The sequence below is a fragment of the Gadus chalcogrammus genome, chromosome 21, assembly GCF_026213295.1.
Source record: "Gadus chalcogrammus isolate NIFS_2021 chromosome 21, NIFS_Gcha_1.0, whole genome shotgun sequence".
NCBI classification, from domain to species: domain Eukaryota; kingdom Metazoa; phylum Chordata; class Actinopteri; order Gadiformes; family Gadidae; genus Gadus; species Gadus chalcogrammus.
In genome coordinates, this window is record NC_079432.1 from 9443625 (window position 1) to 9467388 (window position 23764).

Here is a 23764-nt window from a genome sequence, read left to right on the forward strand (position 1 = left end):
ACGGGGACATCGTAAAACCCGCTGTGAAGCTGCGAGGAGACAGGGGAGGGGTGAGAAGAAGAGGAGGAGGAGGGGGTCGATGGGCCATTCACTCATTGTTAGCAACTCAAGGAGCGCTGAAGATCCCGTCGGCACACGTGAATTTTCAACCAAAAACACTGAGGTAAAGTTCCTTGTTAATCAAACTGTTTCTACCCACATACGATGAAGGGATTCCGCGTTCAGAACCGAGACGATGCGGCCGCTCTCTGGGCTGCGTCCCGCTTCGCGTGTTAGATACAGCCGGGGTGGTTCAGTCGCTATTCATTACAATGTTGACTAGTAGTAGCTTACGCTGGGCATGGTTTCTATCGGATGAAGTCACCGCCCGTCATCTTTTGTAACGCTGGGGGGATTGACGTTGTTTTATTCATCGAGTGAGCGAAACCTCTGTGTTTTCATTTGGGACATGCGAATGTACTGGAGACAAACCGAAGGCAACGCTATCCGAAAAAGCGTTAATTGCCTACCAGTTTGTGTGTGTGTGTGTGTGTGTGTGTGTGTGTGTGTGTGTGTGTGTGTGTGTGTGTGTGTGTGTGTGTGTGTGTGTGTGTGTGTGTGTGTGTGTGTGTGTGTGTGTGTGTGTGTGTGTGTGTGTGTGTGTGTGTGTGTGTGTGTGTGTGTGTGTGTGTGACTAGCCAACACGGTTAGGTGCAGTGTTTGAATGGTGACTTGAACAGGCGAGTAGCAAACACGCCCAACGTCCATAACGAACAGGTAGTGGAGCGTACGAATGTCACCATTCCCGTAATAACACATTTATTAAGCCTAAGTAAGATCAATATTTGCATGTCTTTGCATACTAACCGTAGATTATATTTACATACATTTGCATCATGTTTGACTTGAGAATTCAAACGTCTACTGTGTTCATGTATTTAGCTACAGATCATGGCCGAATGAAAGGGCTGATGTTAATTAGTGTGTTTTACACCCATCATAAGGTTGACCAGGGAAATAATGTTGCTTGAAGAACGGTGATGTGTTAAGTTTAGCCTACTTTCACAAATGTTTGGGTTATTATCTGGTCCGTCTTATCCAGGAATGTAATTTAAACAAATAAAGGGATATACAATAATGCTTCCTTAATGTGTATATCCTTTAATGCTTCATTAATGCAAATCCCTTTTTAAAAGGGTTTCTCTGTATTAACATTATGTTCTCTTCCACATCTTCTCCGTGGTCACAAGTTCACAACATCCTTCTTCCTTCCTCTGAAACATCAGATTGGCTCCTGAAGTCCAGGAACAGGGAATAAGAAGACGGCTTCCCCTCAGGTGATGGAGGTCTAGAAACTCCCACAGCAATGGATGTCACCCAACTTTACGTCGGCCATGTTGGATATCACCAATGGACCCAAGCGGTTTCTTTGTGAAGCGAAACGCCCCCCATAGCACCTCAGCTAACCACGACGCCATCTTACACCGAAAACACCGTCCAAAAAGCACAGTGGATTATATTCGCGGGCGTACCGCCCCCCCTGTCTGCCCTCGTCTCCTTCAGTGGTGACTGTGACGACACCATTGCTCACTCTACCCTCGGCCCATGGAGTCCTACCCTAACCCCTGCTACCTCTAGCTTCTGTCCCTGGTCCTCGGCTCCCATAACCCCCTGCTTCCTCGACCCTACATCCCTGGTTCTTTCCCTTTGATCCCCGCTCCTCCCTAGCCTTAACCCCTAGCTTCCTACCTCCCCTTGCCACCCTTAACTCCCTACTCCCGCTAGCCCCAATCCTCGTTCCTTTCTGCTACTAAACCCCACACGGCTCCTTCTAACCTCCACCCCACTCAGCTCATCACTTCCTCCCCCCCACTCCCTAACTCCCCTTCACCTCTCCAGCCATGGCCCCGTTCCTGGTCCTCACCGTGGCGTGGATGCTAGCGGCGTGCGCGGCCGTGCCCATGGACGCGGACGCCAGCAGCCACAGCATGTTCACGTGCGAGCCCATCACGCTGCGCATGTGCCAGGGCCTGCCCTACAACTCCACCTTCATGCCCAACGTGCTGAACCACTACGACCAGCAGACGGCCGCACTCGCCATGGAGGTACGCTGTTGTGGCGCCAGATTGTGTCCTAACTCAATGCAGTGGTTTTTATATGTGTTTGGTTGTATGGGTTCGTACCCTTTTAGATGGTTGAAAGAGGGATGGAATGGGCGTAGGAAAGGCAGCGCGTGATCAAACCTTCAGTCACTACAGTCACTTGCCTCTGTAGCCTACTACTTATCCCATTGCACATTTTTTTTATCCAAATTTGAAAACGTTTATAATATATATATAGTATTATTTATTATGCAACAGACTGTTTATCTTTATAAACACATTTGTATATATTGGTGCTTTTTGAAATGGTTCCTCTGGGTTAGTGTATGGGAGAGTCTATTTCATAGAACTTCCTGTTCGTGTTGTTGATAGCAAGAAATGGTTTCTCTCCGGTTTGGCCAATAAGACATCTGTAGGTTTATCCTCCGCGTGGTTGATGGCTTATTAATTACTTCTTTAATTGTGTAATGGGGAAGGACATGTTTGTTTTGTATCTCTCTCATTCTTCTTTTTCCCTGCGTGGCCTTTTACGAGAACATCCTGTCCTATTGATTATCTGATACTCAAAGATGGTGAACAACATATCTGCTCAAGAACAAAATCCCTTCACACATCACACGCGCATTCCCATATATATGCTAATGTTTGGACAGAGGTATTCCAGGGGGTTTATGAAATAATTGCCTCATATGAATATTTGGTTCACTGTGTCTGCCTGGTGTACTGCCTGCCCCAAGGACATCCTGCTGCTAGCCTAGATAGCTAGCACCCCAGAAAGCTAACTGTTAGCTATCTGCTCCGTGCCAGTTAAAATCCGACTGTTAGTCTCAGTTTTACTCAACTCCTCCCTTGGAGGACAACCAGAAGCAACACAAAGCATAAGGCAGAAAACGAAAGTTTTACAATTTGACCTGGGGCAGTACAAGAGAATGGAGCATCAATAACTGCCATTGTGTAATCTGAAAACTGGGTGTGTTTCCCCAAAATGGATTCCCTGTCCCACACTAGGCGTGTTGACAGACCAGAATATTTATAATATCACTCAGAATAATCCCGTCATTTAATAAAAAAATTATAATACTTTTTACATAACAGGATTTGAGACCTGTCGGTCCACTGTGTACAGGATTCTACATGCTTACTATATCTCTCTCCTATCTCTCTGCCCTGTCGAATACTGCACTCTGTAATCGAGGAGTTCAGCAGATAGACTAAGCCTTAATTCCAATGTTTTCTCCATGTTTTATCGTTTTAACCCCCTCTTCTCTGTAGATTATCTCTAGATTAACAACCCATTATGTCATTCCCAACCAGCGCTTTAATAGCGGCGTGGTATGGTAGCTTTGGTAATGCTGAGGTGAGCAATTCAAACTCAATCACAAAGCAGATGCAGCCCTTCCTTAGTTTAAGCATATGTGTGCAGGAAGATTACTGTGGTATGAGTTTCAGTACACTGGGTCCACTTGCTCGAAATCACTATTGGTTTGTTCTAACTGAACAAACTCATGTCTAATGATCTATGAAGTCATGTAGTGCTGCTATGGGCACATAATATTGTGTAGTCGTCTGTATTTTAGTTCCATAACGGATTGGATTTAATGAGGTGTTATTGAGATACATGACATTGCAGTGTCACTGGTAAAGAGGGGCTTGTAAGGTCTGACTGAAGAGCTGTTTCACCATTCCACCACGACTCCACCCACCTCCATCTGTGTGCTAATGGTATTAATGTATTAGTATACCGGTGGAGAGGGAGGGACTGAGAGACTGAGGCTGACTGAAAGTGAGATCAGGAGTTTTAATGGAGGAGAGAGAGTAATAGTGTAAGTAGCCAGAGAAAGATAAGGATGGCGAGAGAGAGAGTTAGAGAAAGATAACGAGAGCAGCAGAGAGATTGACTGGAAGTGAGAGAGACTGGTGGAAGATGGAGGGAGAGAAAAATAAAGAAGAAAGACAAGAATATAGAGAGGGAGAGATACTGAGCTAAACATAGAGAGAGAGAGAGAGAGAGAGAGAGAGAGAGAGAGAGAGAGAGAGAGAGAGAGAGAGAGAGAGAGAGAGAGAGAGAGAGAGAGAGAGAGAGAGAGAGAGAGAGAGAGAGAGAGAGAGAGAGAGAGAGATTGTTCAGCTACCTTGCCATTAGCTACTGGGTGGTTGAGGGGCGTCCACGCACTCATCTTGGTCTGCAGCTTGGAGGAGCCCAGAGACGCCATCTATCTGGTCAACACACACACACACACACACACACACACACACACACACACACACACACACACACACACACACACACACACACACACACACACACACACACACACACACACACACACACACGTACCACCACAAGTGGTACAGGCTTATTTAACCCTTGCACCATGCCCTGCCAGTCCAGAGACATGATGCTAGGAAATGTGGTAAACAAGGATTTGTCATCATCAACAGCATCGAGACAGGGTCCTTTGCTGTCATTTGATTGGCTGAATATTCAGTAACAACCCCCTAGATTTAGTATTTTAATGTTGTGCTATTGGTGTGCGACTTCATTGGCCTATTGTTTTTTTTATTATTCTAAAGGAGAGGATTTAAACAGGACTTAAACAGGTGTAACACATTACACATTAGTTACACTACATTTGAGGTTGAATAATTTCCCCAAATGGCTGTGCCTGATTTACCAAGTCGTGAATGCCATTTGAATCGTAGCAAGGTTAGCTTTTAAGGCTTAATTAATGTGTATGTTTGTGTGTGTGTGTGTGTGTGTCTGTGTGTGTGCACTTGTGCATTGCACGCAAAAGAAAGCGGCATTCCTGGTGTTTTGAACGCCGGTCAGTTTGATTTGTCACGGCTCCACAATTAAGACTCTTTCAGCCGTCGGAATCCTTTTTTAAAGAGCTTAGAAGGAGCTCACATCAGCCAGCATTCCCAACACCGGGCCTCTGGGAGCGTCGGTCTCGCGGCTCCTGGAGTCTGGCGGCCGCTTGTGTTCCTCTTGGTCCTTGTGGCCCCTGGCAGCTCTGGACGGGGGTCCCTGTGGGCATTCAGGGGCCTGTGAGCCGGCAACTGTGCGGTCGAGGTGGGGAATTGACAGTTGATGTTAAAGGAGGAATTAGGTCTCGTGAATAGCCGTGATAATGATGATGAATGGGCGAGTCGGTGAAGGAACCCAGACTGGGATGGGAACCAAAAGGCCCGTGGTTGGGTGTTTTGATGATGAACCGCCCTCTAAAAGTGCTCTAGTGCCGGGCGGTTGGATTGGGATTTGGCGGAGGTCGTTGGCTGGTTTGTTTGAGAGGGTTTTGGCGCGGGGACGAAGATGAATTTCTGGCTGTAGCTTCTGTTTCGTCTTGTGTCTTGAGAGATAACACTTGTACTACCAGGCTGTGTTCTGGGGATGTTTTGTCAGCCAAAGCTCTTAAAAGTTCAGTGTTTTTTTCGCTCTGTGAATGGGATGGTAGTTGATAGCTTGTTTGCCCAGAAATATTCTTAAATGATTCCTAAAGTGGCGCAAAATGACCAGACTATGGATCTTCTTTTCTCCTTGAGGTCCTATTGAATGGCTCCTCGTTGTAGAGTACATTCTGGACCTCTAATAGCTGACAAAGCAGGGAGATGTTAGATAGTGAATTCGTTCAAATGAAAATAGGATTTTCAGTGAGTGGGTAATAATGGCCCATCATCTCTGACCGCTGAATGACCTCAGAGCTGATGTGGGACAGTAGCCTCCGGTAGTCTAATGGGAATCAGCTATTTCTATACTGGGACGTGTTGGCAGATTATACTGGGTGAACCAGGGGCGAGTGAAAACATGTCCCCATTTTCATAGGTCTGGGTTCAGTTGTGGTGCGAACGTCACATCAGTTACGGGAGACAAATCAAAGACAAAAACATTGTATATATGCTGTATATAAAGGAATGAAACCATAAGAAATTTACAGAAGAAAAACGTATTTTGTACGTGTGCTCTTCATGATATGGAAAAATATTATTTATGGATTTAGCAACTACTATACTATTCAATGTCAATGTTGGATAACAAGTGGAGTATTTTTAAAAATATGACTCAGCTAATGATCATCCTACTTTTTTTTATTAACTAGGTATTCTACCTATTTTCATCTTCGAAATAATATAACTTGATCATTTACATCCTTTAACGTAAAGTCATGATGCATGTTTTTGGATTCACATGTTTGCTGACTGATAATAACTGAACCACCAACCGACATCAGCTTGGACGGTAAGAATCACACCCGCTCTTGTAGCTAGGCTACATAGCCGCCCATATGTTTCTTCTGTGTATTCCCACCGACCATTAGCATATGGCTTCCGAGCCGCTAGCCTCTCTCCGGCCCTCTCCTCTTGCTTTCAGGTTGTTTAATCGAATGGTTCTCTCCGGTTACCGTCGCTGGTTAGATAAACCGTGTCGTGTTACCGTTGTATAGAACAGCAACCATACCCCACCCCTATGGTGTGAAAAGATTAGTCAAACGCCTGAAAGAAAAGTCTGTTTTAGTTTTGTGGTACATGTAAGGAGACACACACACACGCAAAGGCGCGTGTGTGTACGAACGGAATACTGACTAAGCTGTCAATTGGGTTTTGAGACAATGTGAAAAAGAAGAGTGAAGGTGTACACATTATTAAGCTAATGTTGTTAGCTAGCATGCCGCTAAACACACACACACACACACACACACACACACACACACACACACACACACACACACACACACACACAGAAAACGTGTTGAGTGAGGCCCATCCAGCGTGACCCGACCTATAAAGAGCCTCTTGTTTTATCTAATGTCGGACACCCTGTTTATTGGCTCCTCACTGAATGAGGGGAACATCCACAGAGAGAGTTGCTCCTAGCTTGACAACCCACCCTGTGTGTGTGTGTGTGTGTGTGTGTGTGTGTGTGTGTGTGTGTGTGTGTGTGTGTGTGTGTGTGTGTGTGTGTGTGTGTGTGTGTGTGTGTGTGTGTGTGTGTGTGTTTATCACACACTATCTATCTACAAGGCTCCAAACTTGGCTGTGAATGACACCTCTCCCTCTCTCTCTCACTCTCACTCTCTCTCTATGTTTCTCTCTTCCCTCTTTTCTCTTCTATCTCTTTTGTCCTCACACACCCATCCTTCCCTCCCTCCCTCCCCACCTCCCCTCCCTCCCTCCCCACCACCCCTCCCAACACCACCCCCTTCCCAATGCGGGGCAGACCGGTTGCCGGGGCAACGTTCACAATTGTGCTCTTAACAAAGGGAGGCAGGGAGGTGGCCTCCTCCACCCTGCACCCTGACCTCTAGGGACACCTCCTCCTCCTCCCCCCCCCCCCCATCTCCTCCTCCCCTTTACCCCAACCGAACACCTCCTTTCTCACTCCCTCCCTCCTTCATCCTCCCTTCATTCAACTCCTCCTCCTTACCCATACCCCTGACTCCTCACTCCAGCCCTGCCTCCTCCTCCTCCCCCTCTCCTCCTCCTCCTCCCCCCCCTCCTCCTCCCCTCTGCCTCCTCTCTCCCGGCTGCTGCATCAGCGGTCGCCATGGTGCTGAGCTGAGAAATTTTACAGATTTGGAAACGAGAGAGAGAGAGAGAGAGAGAGAGGGTGGGGGAGGGAGGGAGAGAGGAGACGAGTTACAGGAAGAAATGAAAGAAGACAAAAAAACGCTAGGAGACATGAAATGTAACGACAATAAACAAGAGTGAGAGAGAGAGAGAGAGAGAGCGAGAGAGAGAGAGACCGGCTGAAAGTGAGGGCATTAGTCTTAATGGAATAGAGAGGGAGAGAGAGGGATTAATTGAGAGTTATGGAAACCTATATTTTTTCATTGTCTTGACTTACATGCTTTGGCAATGTAAGCATATCTTCCCAATGATGCCAATAAAGCCCATTGAATTGAATTGAAAAGACCTTGAAGTAGAGCCTCTCTTCTTCAATCTCTTCAGAGGAACAGAGTATTCGGAGATGAGAGCGTTGAATGAATGAATGAATGAAGGTTGGTGTAGGAGAGAGGAGGGGGCATTGATCGAGACAGGAAGGTGGGGTGAGGTTCTCCAGTCCAGCGTGAGAGCCAGTGGTCAGTAGCCAGGGGATGACCCTGACACTTAATAGGCCTGATCAACCATCAGTCACTGGAGTGCTTAGAGATCCGCGCTAGCAGTCAAGGCTTTGTACCGCAGCTGGTGCAATGCTTTAGTTTTCCTAACAAAACCACTGGTATGCACACATAAACACACACACACACACACACACACACGCAAATAAATATACACACAGACTTATGCAGACACGTTGGGGACGAACGGTATCCCTTTAATTGAGGCGTTTGGTTCCTGCTTCCACTGTGGCATATTTCTTTCCACATTATTTGGTGTTCCTGAAAGGGCTTAAATAACTGTCATGAATTCGTAATGGCGGGAGCAGAAGGTGGTCGAGCCAAGATTACATTTGCATTGATTACTTGTGTATTACACGCTTGGTTCTTCTTTGTCGACATTTGGGAAACGGGCTGGAAAAACCTGAGCACTGATTCCAGTAAGACACTGCGGGTTAATAGAAAGTCATAACTTGGATGGCTCCTGGCCATATAAGGAAAGTTTTTCGATCGGCTGTACCAAGCAACATAGATATTATAGCTAAAAATATCTAAAACATTTTGAGAATATATTTTTCCAATCAAAAGGTGTCAAATTTCACTTGTATTATTGCTAAATTGTATTTATTTTAACACATTGCTAATATAATTTATTATTCGACACAATGTCAAGCCACCAGAAATAAACATTAGTTGACCAGTGACCACTGAAGAGAAGGAAAAAACCAATAACTACATACACATAGAATTCCAAACTTACAATTGGAGTCCATTTTCTATATTTTGTATTCATGAATTTACTTCTCAGCCTAACTTGCATGTCACTTCAAATCTCTCACAAATTAAACAAGACAGGCGAAGCAACTAAGAAAACAAGACATGGTCTAAACACGCATATATATTTAAAGTATGTATGAGTGTATTGCGGCATGGTGCGTGACCCACAGTTTGAGAACCACGGCAGTACACTACATGAAAACTCAGTAGAGTTGACGGTGTTCTTGTAGCCTGGAGCAGTGTCACCGGAGATCCAGGCTTTCTGAGCTGCTTTACATCTCATCTCCGCTCAGCGGAGGCTGGCAAAGCTTCAGCTGATGAGGTAACGCGTGTGTGTCACGGAAGACTGTGTCTCCATGTTGTTATTCCAGGATCTAGGATTCTAGTCCCCTGTATTTACTGTGTTATCTTAGTGAATAAAGCACTGTATATTTCGTACCATTCAGAAATTGTTAGTAATAACTGCCATTTTGATCTGAATGACATAGAATAAGGACAGTTCTGCTGGACCTTTGCTGAAAAACTGTTAGATTTCATGGAGGTCAACAGTCAATACGATTTATTTATCCAGGTGAAACACAGAGATTAAAATCTCTTATGCAAGGTTGTCCTGGCCAAGCGGGCAGCACAGCAAAGTCAAACTAAGCAAAATAACTTTGGCTACTCGAGAACATACCACATTTAGCGATACACAGAAGAAAACCTTTGAAAACACATTTGACTGGATAATAAGTCAAATTGATTGGGACACAGTATGTACTACATACTACTGTTCTGAACTTTCAACAGAAAAAAGGAAAATATAAAGAACAACTATACGGGTTATTTACAACATGGAGACCCACTCTATCTTCCCCACTCCAACCCCAACGTGAATACATAGACTACAACGTTCCCACGATAAGGAACTACACTTGTGTTGGCAACCTTAACTCGGAGGGGGTAGAGTGTGTGTGTGTGTGTGTGTGTGTGTGTTAGAGTGTATCACTGTATGTCATGGCAGCTGTGTGTGTGTGTGTGTGTGGTGTGGTGGAAGCCACACCAGCCCGACGGTCTTCAGATGCCAAAGAGAGCACTTGTCAGATGGTGTCACCGTTGCCGTGGCGTCCCCTGAATGTGAGGCCTCCAGTGCCACAGACACTACCCCACTCACACACTGCTTGAGTGCCGTTATGACAGGTGTGGAAGATGTCTAAACTGCCCCCTGCGCCTGCAACAGAACCGGAATGATCCGGAGCTAGCCGAGAGTCTTCTAGATGAGGGGGAAGGATCGCCTAGTGGTGGTGAGGGTGTTTGACTCCCAGACGGAAGGTTCCGGAATCAAACCCCAATGTCCACAGCCTCTTTGTTGGCATCCTTGAGCAAGATGCCCTTACCTCTACCTGCTCCTTAATGCTTCCATCCGTCTCAGAGTCATCGTAAGTCACTTTGGATCAAGGTGTCAAATAACGACAAATAGACAAATACACTTTTTTCTTAAGCGACCTTCCCTATGCAGGAAATACAAAAGAATCGCCTGATCCTGCATCTAAGAACCTATTAAGCACCACCACACATTTCTGTTTCTCCCCTCCATTCTGCCACAAAGATCCCAGCCTAGAGCGTGTGTGTGTGTGTGTGTGTGTGTGTGTGTGTGTGTGTGTGTGTGTGTGTGTGTGTGTGTGTGTGTGTGTGTGTGTGTGTGTGTGTGTGTGTGTGTGTGTGTGTGTGTGTGTGTGTGTGTGTGTGTGTGTGTGTGTGTGTGGCTGCTATGTGCTCTCAGAGGCCCCCTAACCTAATAGCCATACTAATCCATTTATATAGTGACTTAACAGAAGCAGAGTCAGTAGACGGACGTAGCAGCATATCCCCCTAGAGTGGAGCATCCTACAGGGAAACCAAACACGCTGATCAGAACTGCACGGGCAGCCAAAGGCCCCTGGATAAACACAGGCTGTTGAAATCACTGTTTCAGATTGGCTCAAATTAGTGTCGTCACTCTCCATTCAATACCAGCTTAGCTAGCTTCTGTAAGTTAGTTTTCTCCCTCTGATGAATTTCATTATGTTCATAATGAATATATATTATGATTCATGCCCAAATATTCCTTGTCTGCTCTATTGGCAACATTATTGATGCACTCAAAAATTTAGCACATTTGTATTCCTTTTATAAAACTCACATTCTTTCTTAGTCATTTGATCAACATTGTAATAAGCACTCACTGAATTAATAATGAGGACATACTTTTGTTAGCGGGTTTCACCCAAGCCAGCAACCCAACCCACCCCACACACACACTCACAGTACACACACGCCTCCCTTCTCCCCTCCCCCTCCCTGCTATAAACGACCCCCCCACCCCCAGCGCTATAGGAGGAGGCTCAGGGGAGGGGACGCGTAGGGCTGGAGTGAGCCCAGACCCTCGTGGAGCTGGACTGGATCTGTGGTCTCCCTGTTTTCAGTCAGACTACTGGCGGAGTCATCACAAAATATATACAACAACAACATATCCTCACACACATACACACACACACACACACACACACACACACATACATATACATATACTCACACACGCACAAATACATGAGCATACAAAAATCCAAATTGTAAGCTCAGACGTCTCCCTCCCTCAGACACATGCTTGCTACCACCTTCCTTCCGTTGGGGGATTTACATATTTTAAACGTGACCGCCAGATGCCCCCTAACTGTGAGAGAGAGAGAAACTGTTTGTGTACCAGTACGGGTGAGATTATGCTAATGAAACGTTCCACTGGTATTGGATGCTTGTGTGTGTATCTGTGTGTGTGCGTGTGTGTGTGTGTGTATATATTTGTGTGCATGTATGTGTGTGTTACAGCAGTGTATGTGTTACAGCAGTATGTCACTCAATCACAGCGTGGTCTTCCCTCGAACACAAAGACGGCAGCCCCCCCCCCACTGTGTGTGTGTGTGTGTGTGTGTGTGTGTGTGTGTGTGTGTGTGTGTGTGTGTGTGTGTGTGTGTCCCAGTAGTGGGGGTGATCTGGCTCGTTCTCCTCCTATCTCTGTCCCATTGTAGCAGATCACAGCCTGAAATGACTTGGGAGGAGGAGGGGAGGGGAGGGAGGGGGAGTGGGTGGGGGAGAGAGAGAGAGAGAGAGAGAGAGGTAGGAGGGTGGGGAGACGGGGGGCGGGGGAGATAGAGACGAGAGAAAAGGGTAGGAGCAGTGGGTGAGAGAGAGGAGGATGGAAAAGGGGGGGCCTAAGGATTAGGGAAAAGGGGGCCAAAGTTGTTTTTTTGACTCATCTCATCCACGGAAACAATCCTCCCCCCTCTCCCCCCTCTCCCCCCTCGGCCTGTCTCCCCCTCCCTCCCGCTGGGACTTGGCTTCAGACTGAACTGATGTCTGTCATCACCCATTCCAAGGCGACGCATCACCACGTTTGATGTTGCCGATAACAACCACCGAACACCCAACTGGGATTTTTCCTTCTTGTACATTTTTAATACAGCTCTTTGTTTATGCAAATGAAAACAACATTAATGAGCTGATCGACCCCATCCCCCCCCCCCCCCTCCCTTCTCTGTCTCTCACTCTCTCTCTGGTCATGCTTACACAAGGAACATAATCTAGATCCCACAATGGATTTAGATGCTAGTTTGCATCCAGATCAATAGACCCATCTGTACACCCAAGGTTACAATGCACACGGACCATGGAGAGAAGAGGGAGCCATGTCTGGACTTTGACGTTTCAATTTGAAAACAATTCACAATTCAAGAATCATATCTGGATTAAATGAATTAGTCCGAGCAGCTTCTCTGTTCCCTGGCAGCTGTTGTGTGCTGTAAACAGAAGCTTGTTTTAGGGATAAACACCTCTGTGTCGGTCCTTGAGGATCTGCAACAACGGCGGCAGTTAGAATAGAACAGGAAGAGACGGAAACACATCAATTATAAACCCAGCCATAGAGAGAGAGAGAGAGAGAGAGAGAGAGAGAGAGAGAGACTGGTTCTTAACCTGCCACCACCTGCACGGTTTCTGAGGCGCAGAGAAAGTGTCATACAGTTGGAATCTGGACCACAAAGTCAAACAAAGTTGAATCCTGTACCTAATGATCAAAGAAACAAGTGGCTCGCCTGATAGACCATTGTAAACCTACCCACCAAATGTTGTAAACAATGCCGAGCGACTTTTCCTGCGTTCGAAGAGGGCTATAAATGTGCCCGGTTAGCAGAAGCACCTCAGCACCTCAACACTTGTGTGACGTAGGTTATACATCACACAAGACTCTGACGGTGTTGTGTGACACGTCACGCCTCTGGTTCCTCTAACCCGCACTGTGTATGGTAATGCAAAGTAATCAAAGCCAGCGTAATGCCGGATCTACTTTACGGCACCGCGGCGGCGGGATCTCAGTGTAAAAGGGGTTAACGTGTCGTCTCCTTACCCTCTCCCCCCCCCCACACACAGCCCTTCCACCCCATGGTGAACCTGCAGTGCTCCCAGGAGCTGCGGATGTTCCTGTGTGCGCTGTACGCGCCGGTGTGCACCGAGTACGGCCGCGTCACCCTGCCCTGCCGCCGCCTCTGCCTGCAGGCGCGCAGCGACTGCTACCGCCTCATGGACATGTTCGGGGTCAGCTGGCCCCACGAGATGGACTGCGACAGGTCTGTAGCACAACGTGCTCTTATTAAAAACATACATATTTTGATTCTATATATTATAGTTATATGTTTATTTTAATATGCTTTAACAAATGATTAAGCATATATATTTTTTAGATGCTCTTACTTTGCAAAATGAACCAATTTCTAATGATATATAATGTGAAAGAGTATAATAAAGTCAGTTCAATTAGTGTTCGATATAACAGAGTCCGATAAAACAGAATGCGATCAGGTGAAGTACATCAGTTCACCACAGCTCCTCCTCCTCCTCCTCCTCCACCTCCTCCTCCTCCTCCTCTTCCTCCTCCCCCTCCTCCTCCTCCCCCTCCTCCTTCCCCTCCTCCTCCTCCTCCTCCTCCTCCTCCCCCTCCTCCTCCTCCCCCTCCCCCTCCTCCTCCTCCTCCTCATCCTCCTCCAGGTTCCCCGACTGCGACGAGGCCTACCCCCGCGCGGCCGACCTCCTGTCCAGCGCCGCCGACGCCCCCAGCGCCGAGTCGCCGGGCGCCGTGCAGCGCGACTACGGCTTCTGGTGCCCGCGCGAGCTCAAGATGGACCCCGACCTGGGCTACTCCTTCATGGGCGTGCGCGACTGCTCGCCGCCCTGCCCCAACATGTACTTCGGGCGCGAGGAGCTGGCGCTGGCCCGCTACTTCATCGGCGTGGTGTCCATCGTGTGCCTGTCGGCCACGCTCTTCACCTTCCTCACCTTCCTCATCGACGTGTCGCGCTTCCGCTACCCCGAGCGGCCCATCATCTTCTACGCCGTGTGCTACATGATGGTGTCGCTGGCCTTCTTCCTGGGCTTCCTGCTGGACGACCGCGTGGCCTGTAACGCCGCCGCCCCCGGGCGCTTCAGGGCCGCCACCGTCACCCAGGGCTCCCACAACAAGGTAGGCGGGGGGGGGGGGGAGAGGGAGCGGGCGTTTTGATTGGACGTCTGGTTAAGGAGGTTAGGTCTCGTCGGTGTTCGAGGTAGTCATTGAGACCGGGCCGAGAGAGAAGAGGAAGTGACATGGTCGTGTGGCCGGCTCTTAGTGTGACGGACATCAGGGACAAAGACACAAAACTAACACTACGGAATTATAACTAACACTTTTAGGCTCCTGAAAGACCAAAGACAAGAACTAAAGCATTCGTTATCCATTGTTTTTAAACGCCCATCAGATCCAGAAAGGGTTTGACGGACACAATGAATGGCAGAGTGTTAACAGAACCGTTCTTGCGATTCATCTCATTTGTTTCATTGGTTAATTTGTCAGGGACAGTACAAGATAAAACATTTCCGTAAATGTGACAGCGTTAGCCAGGGGGGCTCGTCTACATCTCTATAGCCCGTTAATATATTAAACTACATCCTTGTAAATAAAGTCCCATTGTAAAAAACACTTTTGGACCAACAGGACCTGCGTCACTAAGGGAAAGTCGTACAATGGCAAAAAGACGTAGAGAAGATATGGACTATTTCCACCAGACCTTAAAGACACCACAGCAACAGAAAACAAAGAGATCTCAGGGCCTGAGCGCACCACCATGACTCTAACCTTACCCTCACCCCTCACCCCACCCTCCGTCCCCCCAGGCGTGCACCCTGCTCTTCATGGTGCTCTACTTCTTCACCATGGCGGGCAGCGTGTGGTGGGTCATCCTGACCGTCACCTGGTTCCTGGCCGCCGTGCCCAAGTGGGGCAGCGAGGCCATCGAGAAGAAGGCCCTGCTGTTCCACGCCTGCGCCTGGGGGCTCCCGGGGGCCCTCACCGTCACCCTGCTGGCCATGAACAAGATCGAGGGCGACGGCGTCAGCGGCGTGTGCTTCGTGGGGCTCTACGACCTCACGGCGCTGCGCTGGTTCCTGCTGGCGCCGCTGGGCCTGGACGTGGTGGTGAGCGCGACAGCGTTTCTTCTGGGGGGGGGGGGTTTGGGTGTGTAGCGCAGTGATGGGGAGGGAGGAAGGGTTGAGGGCATGGGCTGAGGCGGGATGAATGATAGGCTAGATGATGTGTCTTTATGCACGGGGAGGAGGGGCGATGTAAACGGCGTGATCGGGGACGTCGCGGTGGACACAGGTTCATGAGGGCGGGCCGGGTCCGATCGGGAGATCTGGAGACGGGTTATGAACAGTCTCAGGCTGATGCAACAGGGGACAGAGTTTAGCCTTTAAAAAGTTTCTTTGAACATAAAAAGGAATCCAGCCTTTGTTAAGGAGGAGGGGGAGCTATTTTCTTTGTCTCAGTTCGTCATTAAAACCCCCGTATCGCATAATCCTTAATAGTTAGCTGACAAAGCCATGAATCTATTCACTCAGGGCCGTCCTCGCTTCCCGTACTTATATAACTCCATGTTACCACATCACCCAGACTAAAGTGATTGAGGAATACAACAAAACACCAAACTGAACGCACACCCCCCCCCCCCCCCCCCCCCCCTCCAGGTGGGCGTGGCCCTGCTGCTGGCGGGCATCCTGGCGCTGAACCGCGTGCGCATGGAGATCCCCCTGGAGAAGGAGAACCAGGAGAAGCTGGTGAAGTTCATGATCCGCATCGGGGTGTTCTCGGTGCTGTACCTGGTGCCCCTGCTCACCGTGCTGGCCTGCCTGCTGTACGAGAGCAGCCACCGCCAGGCCTGGGACACCACCTGGGTGCAGGAGCGCTGCAAGGAGTACCACATCCCCTGCCCCTACCAGGTACACACACTACCACACACTACCACACCCCTACCAGGTACACACACCACCACACCCCTACCAGGTACACACACCACCACACCCCTACCAGGTACACACACCACCACACCCCCTACCAGGTACACACACTACCACACCCCACCACACCCCCTACCAGGTACACACACCACCACACACTACCACACCCCCTACCAGGTACACACACTACCACACCCCCTACCAGGTACACACACCACCACACCCCCTACCAGGTACGGTACACACCACCGAGGGCTGCTTTGGCTGAGCTAAAGTGGTAGCACTGTGTTTGTTGATTATGGATATGAGAGAGAGAGAGAGAGAGAGAGAGAGAGAGAGGCTACTCTTCTGCTCTATCCATCTCATCTACAGCAGCTCTATCACACACATGGATGTATATTAACCCACCTTGGGGGGTAGCTGGCAGTTTGTCTGCAGTAGAGGAAAGGTCTTCAGGGAGCAGTGTGTGTGGGATTTGTTGGTGTGTGTGTGTGTGTGTGTGTGTGTGTGTGTGTGTGTGAGAGAGAGAGAGAGAGAGAGAGAGAGAGAGAGAGAGAGAGAGAGAGAGAGAGAGAGAGAGAGAGAGAGAGAGAGAGAGAGAGAGAGAGAGAGAGAGAGAGAGGAGAGAGAGAGAGAGAGAGAGAGAGAGAGAGAGAGAGAGAGAGAGAGAGAGAGAGAGAGAGAGAGAGAGAGAGAGAGAGAGAGAGAGAGAGAGAGAGAGAGAGAGAGAGAGAGAGAGAAAGAGCGCTTTATAAGAAAGAGAGAGATGTGTAAAAGCGAGAGCGTAAGAATGAGCTGTGTTAGAGACAGAGAGCGAGACTGTGTGTGAGAGAGAGCTGAGCTAGCCTCTAGCTATAGCTCTCTCTCCCACTCACTGAGAAGCTGTAAATAATTCAACCGGCTCCTATTTGCTCTATCTGGCTGCTTTGTTACGGTAGACTCCGAGCAACACAACACTGACAATGAACAAACTATATATCCAAACGCATACTCAGTCATTCATACTAATCCTCACTGGATGGCTCTAGTGGGAATTTCGGGCAATTCCCGGGGATATCCCCGAAAACAGATCCTCTGTCAGTCTCTCTACACACACACACACACAAACACACACGCACAAATACAAATACAGACACCCATACATACACAATCAAACGCACACATACACACACACCAAACAAATATATACACACATACACAGCTGGAGTTCTGAGTAACCGTATGGCCTTATGTGAGGTTATGTTTGTGTGTGTGTGTGTGTGTGTGTGTTTGTGTTTATCCAGAACGCAGCATTAGTCTCACATTATCTCCTCACCTAGAACACTAGGGGTTGTGAGAAAGTAACCTTGGTGTGTGCGTGAACTCAAAGCAAAACTGTATGTGTGTGTGTGTGAACTCAAAGCAAAACTGTGTGTATATGCGTCAAAGCAACACTGTCTGAGTGTGTGTGTGCATTAAGCCTTTCTATTCGTTTGCGTGGGCCGCCACAACACAGCGTGAAAGAGGGATTAAGAGAATAGGCCCAAGCATCTGAACCTACAGCGCTGTCCTCCCCATCCATTCTCTGCACCGAGTTCGGTGGCCCAGTGCACTGGATCCCCTCTGACGCACACACACACACACACACAGACACACAGACACACACACACACACACACACACACACACACACACACACACACACACACAGACACACACACATAGATTAACATCATCCACACCCACCCCAGCGCGGGTTCATCACCAGGGTCGGCCCGCTCTAGATCACAGCGCGACGGCGCATCTCCACACACCACGCTGTACTGCACAATGCCACTAATCTAAGTCCCAGCGAGGCCATCTATAGCGGGGCTGCGTCGGCCATAGTGGTCCAACGGACTCGGAGAGAGGACGCATCAGAACACGCTACGCTGCACGCTGCGCTTAATGTTACCGATGCTACGTATAGCGTGGCTGTTTTGTGAGCTCAGCGTAGCAGACAGTGGCTCTACAGAGGAGGATAGACGGGAATTGATTCATTCCTAACCAAGAGAGATGCTCAGAACTGTTTTTTATTTATGATGGATTTAACGTTAGATGAACAGACGGTTAATCGATCACGGAAAGATAAATCCACTCTAGCCCCACCGGTAGTGCACGGCATTAACTCTGCCAGGCTCAGAGGTTCCATTCCCACCTTGGTCCGCCCCTGCCAAGGTTGTGGGCACTCTCATGGTAAGGGCGGAGGCTTTGGTTGGACTGGTCCTCCAAATGGCACTGAGTATATGAAGGAATTACATCATGTATTATTTCAACTTAAAAAGCATACAGCACAGTACAATGGAGGAGTTACTGAGGAGAGCAGACACACACACACACACACACACACACACACACACACACACACACACACACACACACACACACACACAAAGCCAGCGCTAGTGCAAAGACAGTGGATAGAGGCAGGACTCAACAGCTCTCTCTCCCTGGAGGCACGGCGGACACTCTGCTGTGGAGGAGGTAGAAAGAAGCTTCTCTCCATCACACACTCATCACACACTCATCACACACTCATCTCTCTCTCTCTCTCTCTCTCTCTCTCTCTCTCTCTGTGTGTCAGAGAGCCTCAAAGCATTATCATGAGATCAAGAGATGACTAGAGTGGTGGGTTTGTGCTCACCGCTGTGTATTTCAGTCTCTGGCAGGCTATAGCCCATTGTCAGTAATGAGGCAGGCAGGGTACACTACACACACGCACACACCACTAGAAACACGCACACATATAAAGGCATGACTCAATGAATGTGAGGAAGAATCAAGTCAAAGTGCCCGCCAGCCCGCCTTTGTCAGTTCTGTGTGGGTGGACATACAGTCCAGTACACACACACACACACACACACACACACACACACACACACACACACACACACACACACACACACACACACACACACACACACACACACACACACACACAAGGATGCATGCACGTATTGACATATTCTCCTTTTGCCAATAATAGTACTGAAGAACGAACAATACCTCCTTCCGTTTTTGTGTGTTATCAAACCAGACTCACTGAAAGAAAAATACAGAGTTAGGTCTGATGGTACCTCTGTTGTTCAGGCTGAATAGATGTTAATGTGTGTGTGTGTGTGTGTGTGTGTGTGTGTGTGTGTGTGTGTGTGTGTGTGTGTGTGTGTGTGTGTGTGTGTGTGTGTGTGTGTGTGTGTGTGTGTGTGCGCGCCCCCCCCAGGTGGAGCAGAGCAGCCGTCCTGACCTGGTCCTCTTCCTCGTCAAGTACCTGATGATGCTGATCGTGGGCATCCCCTCCGTCTTCTGGGTGGGCAGCAAGAAGACCTGCTTCGAGTGGGCCGGCTTCTTCCACGGCAAGAGACGCAAGGAGTACGTTCAATGTCATTCAAACAAAGAGTCTGTAGTGAACGCAAAAAACAAACGCAAAAAGAGAATTCACACTTTCAGGAAAAAAAACGTAATGCGCAAAGAGCACAAAAACAATACCAGCAATTTGTTGTTTTGACCTTATAAACATTTAATCTGATTGTTACGTGTTTAGGTCCATTGTGACTTTTTTATCGACCATGTTAATGCAATCGTCCTACATGAAGTTTACTTTATTCTTATTGTCTAAAGAAGGAAGGATAATAGAAGGATTATACTGATGAATGACGACCCAGGTGATCCAAGTTCCAGATCACCTGACACCGGAAACCGTTGTCACCCGGAAGGTGACCGGTTGCCATAGATACGAGGTCCCCAGAGTGCTTGTGAAAACCCGCATCTTACTCTGCAACTCCCCCTCTCTTCCCCTGCCCCGCGCCCCACAAAACTCAGAGCGTTAACCCCTTCTCCCACCTTCTGCTCCTCCTTCTGCTCCTCCTTCCCCTCCTCCATCTCCATCTCCCCCTTCGCCACCACCTTCCCCCTCTCCCTCCCCTCCCTCCTGCGCCTCTCCCTCCCCTCCCTCCCCTCTCTCCCCGCCTCCCCCCTCCACCACCACCTCCACCCCCCCAGCAGGATGGTGCACAAGAGCCACCAAGCCCTGGGGTGCCCCGAGCCCGACTTCGCCCAGCTGCTGCTGAGGGAGCCCAGTGGGCCCGTGGTGAGGAAGTCCTGTGGCACCTCCACCCAGGGCACCTCCACCCACGCCTCCTCCACCCACCTGGCCATGCTGGACCAGCCGGCCAGCGGCAGCACCAGCCGGGCCGGCTCCATGCGCAGCGGGCCGTCCAAGAGCAGCGGCAGCAGCTACCACGGCAGCCTGCACCGCAACCGGGACGACAGGTGGGTGGTGCGGTCGCCATGGGGACCACCATCAGCATTAGAGGCACCGGACGGAACCGCAGGGTGCTGGGAGAATCGGTTTCACAAGGCAAAGGGCGGAGGTGTCGCCGGCGTACGATGACATAGTGAGAGAGTGAGGACACGCGAGGAACTGCCGCGGTGTTCATTCAGCTTGTAGAGACGATGTCAACAAACTTATTATCGTCTCTGTACTTATTGGTGTAGCAACTCATTGTGACGTTATTAGAAAGGAATCAATGTGGTGATTTGATGCACCCATGATCCAAATCGCTTACTGGACTTACTCTGGATTCACAATTCCCACCCAAAAAAAAAGAAGGAACGCATTAATACATTCCTTATCCAAGATGGCAAATCCAAGATGGAAACGTGCAGACATAATGAGATCTTTCAAGTTTGTTAATCAAGTTCTGCAAGGCATAAAACTTTAAAGGTCGGAGTCCTCTCGCTCACCCGTCTCCATCCCGCCCTCTCCTAGGTTCGCCGCCTCCAGCTTCCGAGCCGTGGAGGAGTTCCCGCCCTACGGAAGCCTGCCTCGGCTCAAGGACCAATCGCAGTCGAGACTATGCAGCAACAACCGCCTGGACAGCCCATCACGGCACGGCTCCACCCAGCGGCTGGAGAGCCAATCGCGGCACAGCAGCGTAAGAGACCTCAGCGTCGCTCCGCAGGCGGTCCACAGCGTTCCCGGACACGGGATCCACATGGTGCTGGAGGAAGACAGTCCCAGAGCCTGAGAGACCAAAGCTTGGACACTTTTATCCGACATGAAAGGTGGCCATCTTTTTTTCCTGCTTTAGAAAAAGAAAGGTGGAACTTGACCTGATCACATGAGTGACACTGGATTACTTCAGAGCTTTATGGACACTAGTTAGCCATTTGCTGTGGTTAACTGTTGGCTAATGCTAGCCGAAATGCTCCATTCAGACTCAAAGGGAGCTGTTTGTTTATAGTGCTGTCAAGTCACGTTGAGTGGAATCTGGATGGCATCGTCGGTGCTGCTAGATTCTGCGTACAAATGACAGGTGGGCGGAGCTACGGCCAGCCAATCAACGTTCTATATTTAAGATGCCTCAAAAAGGCTCAGGTACAGCCAATCACAAGCACTGTATCGATTCCCTCCAAACACCGCGAGCATCAAGATCGTCATGGTGACCTCCAGAGGAACTATATAATCGTTATGTCATGTTATGTCTGAAACCTGCTGAGGATGTGGATGTGAAATACATTCAACCGACGATAGTTAAAGAGAATGAACGTCCGGAACTACACTATGGAGGACTATACTATACTAGGAAGACTTTTACTGCTCCGTTTCCTTTTTCTGTAGTAAAATCAAGGACTTGATATAGTAGACTATACATGCTACTGCTGAAATATTTGTGGACATCAAGGACTTGATATAGTAAACTATAAATACAACTACTGAAATATTGTGTGAATCAAGGATGCTGCTTTCCAGGATTGTTAGGTCTTTTTATTTGACTGTGAATATGAACACTGATAATATGGAAATACAGTGGGGTTTTATAACATACCCTCTCCTTTGTCTTCTGACTGTGACATTATCGGTACACCGTTGATCACTGGAGCGAAAAACTGCTGATCTGAAACGTAAGGACGGGTCATGGCCTTTCTTCAGCTTGTGAAGGTGCCCCCCTGGAATGGATTCTGGGAAATGCCCGAAAATGTGAACGTATATTTGTGATGAAGTTGATCACAACCATGTCATTGAAACTATAGCGTAATAATACAAAGGTCCCAGACTACCCTAACATACACTCGGTAATGTTTCGACCTTTATGAACTTTCAGGTTAACCTGACGGGTAAAAGGGAAATGCCAAACAGAGAGAGAAATTACATAAACATTAAATATGGGTTTCAGGTAATATCTTGTTCAATCTTTTTTTACGCTATTTAAATGTAATGGCTTTTGATCACTGCCGTTAAGACGTACATAAATGCTTTTTGGAACACCTCTACAAATACAATGGTTGTTTGATTGAGTCAAAATTATGTCATCACAAAACTGTTCGAATGGATTGGGCTCGTCCGCCATTTTGGATCCAAGGACTGAACTATGTGATGATGAATGCCAACCTGCTGCCTTACAGCTCGAATATGATAAACAATAGTATAATTCAACTAGTGTAGAATTTGCCAATAGTTTTGTTCGGGTCACAAGAGTTTTGTTTCTTGGATTACAGTTTGCCTAAACAGGTCTTGTGGGCTATGTATAGATAAAAATGAAACCTTTGTGGAAGCTGTAATAAAGATTTTTTTCAAGAGTTCAGAAGCGCCAGTTCCTTTCCCCCCAGAGTGCGCGGGCACACACACACACATACTGTGTATATATATACACAAACATACTACACAGAAATGCACAGCATCGTTGTGTTTGTAACAGCGCTCCGTTTTATTGAAATACATCGGAGACAGATTAACATGAGTTCTCCACATACGCGTGGCTGCCACTTTCATACATTATCTCTTTTTTTGTTTTTGAATTGACCTTACACCTTAAATATGTTTTTTTGTGCAAAAAAGAATCTACAACACCTGTAGTGGGTTATCCTCAGCAAAAAATAAAACGACACAAAACGCCCAAACCGTTGAAAAACAAAAAAGCCAAGTCCAAGAAAAAAAAAAAATGATTACATCTATAACATGCAAAACTGTACAAATTATTACAAAGCAATCCTAGAAAAACAAAAACAAAAAGTGTAATATGATATGAAAGAAAGGAAAACAATATAGAAAGTAGTGTAGATAAGACCTCACTGAAATGCAAAAGGCAAATTTTATTCTCCACTTCTTCGGGGCTACCACTGTGGCAACGCAGCCAACAACTAGTGTCAAACCAACGGGCTCCGTCCCTACTATATCTTAATAAAATTTCATAAAAACCCTTTAGACCACCTTGATCCTTTCCCCCAAAACCTGGTACCCTCCTACACTATAGCTAGAATTCTCTCTCTCTCTTCTCATCAATTCACCGGTTCACACCTTCATTCACTCATTCATCAATCCCAAATTCTAGCACACTCATCTCCATCGTTTTGTGAAAATATTAATTGGTTCCAACATTTCCTGAGTTCATTTAATTTTTTCCCTCAAACATTTTCGTTGTAGCAGGTTGAGTGGGGGGGGGGGGTCTATACAGTATGT

General features: G+C 47.9%; 1 protein-coding gene across 1 annotated transcript; it reads left to right on the plus strand.

Annotated features, from left to right (window-relative positions):
- The first annotated feature begins 2008 nt into the window (after positions 1-2008).
- fzd3a (frizzled class receptor 3a) lies at positions 2009-22879 on the plus strand. Its single transcript, XM_056581885.1, has 8 exons — positions 2009-2084; positions 13394-13590; positions 14009-14480; positions 15170-15469; positions 16019-16270; positions 19526-19674; positions 20305-20574; positions 21074-22879. The coding sequence occupies exons 1-8, from the start codon at positions 2031-2033 to the stop codon at positions 21330-21332; spliced, it is 1953 nt and encodes a 650-aa protein (XP_056437860.1). The 5' UTR covers positions 2009-2030; the 3' UTR covers positions 21333-22879.
- Positions 22880-23764: the final 885 nt, after the last annotated feature.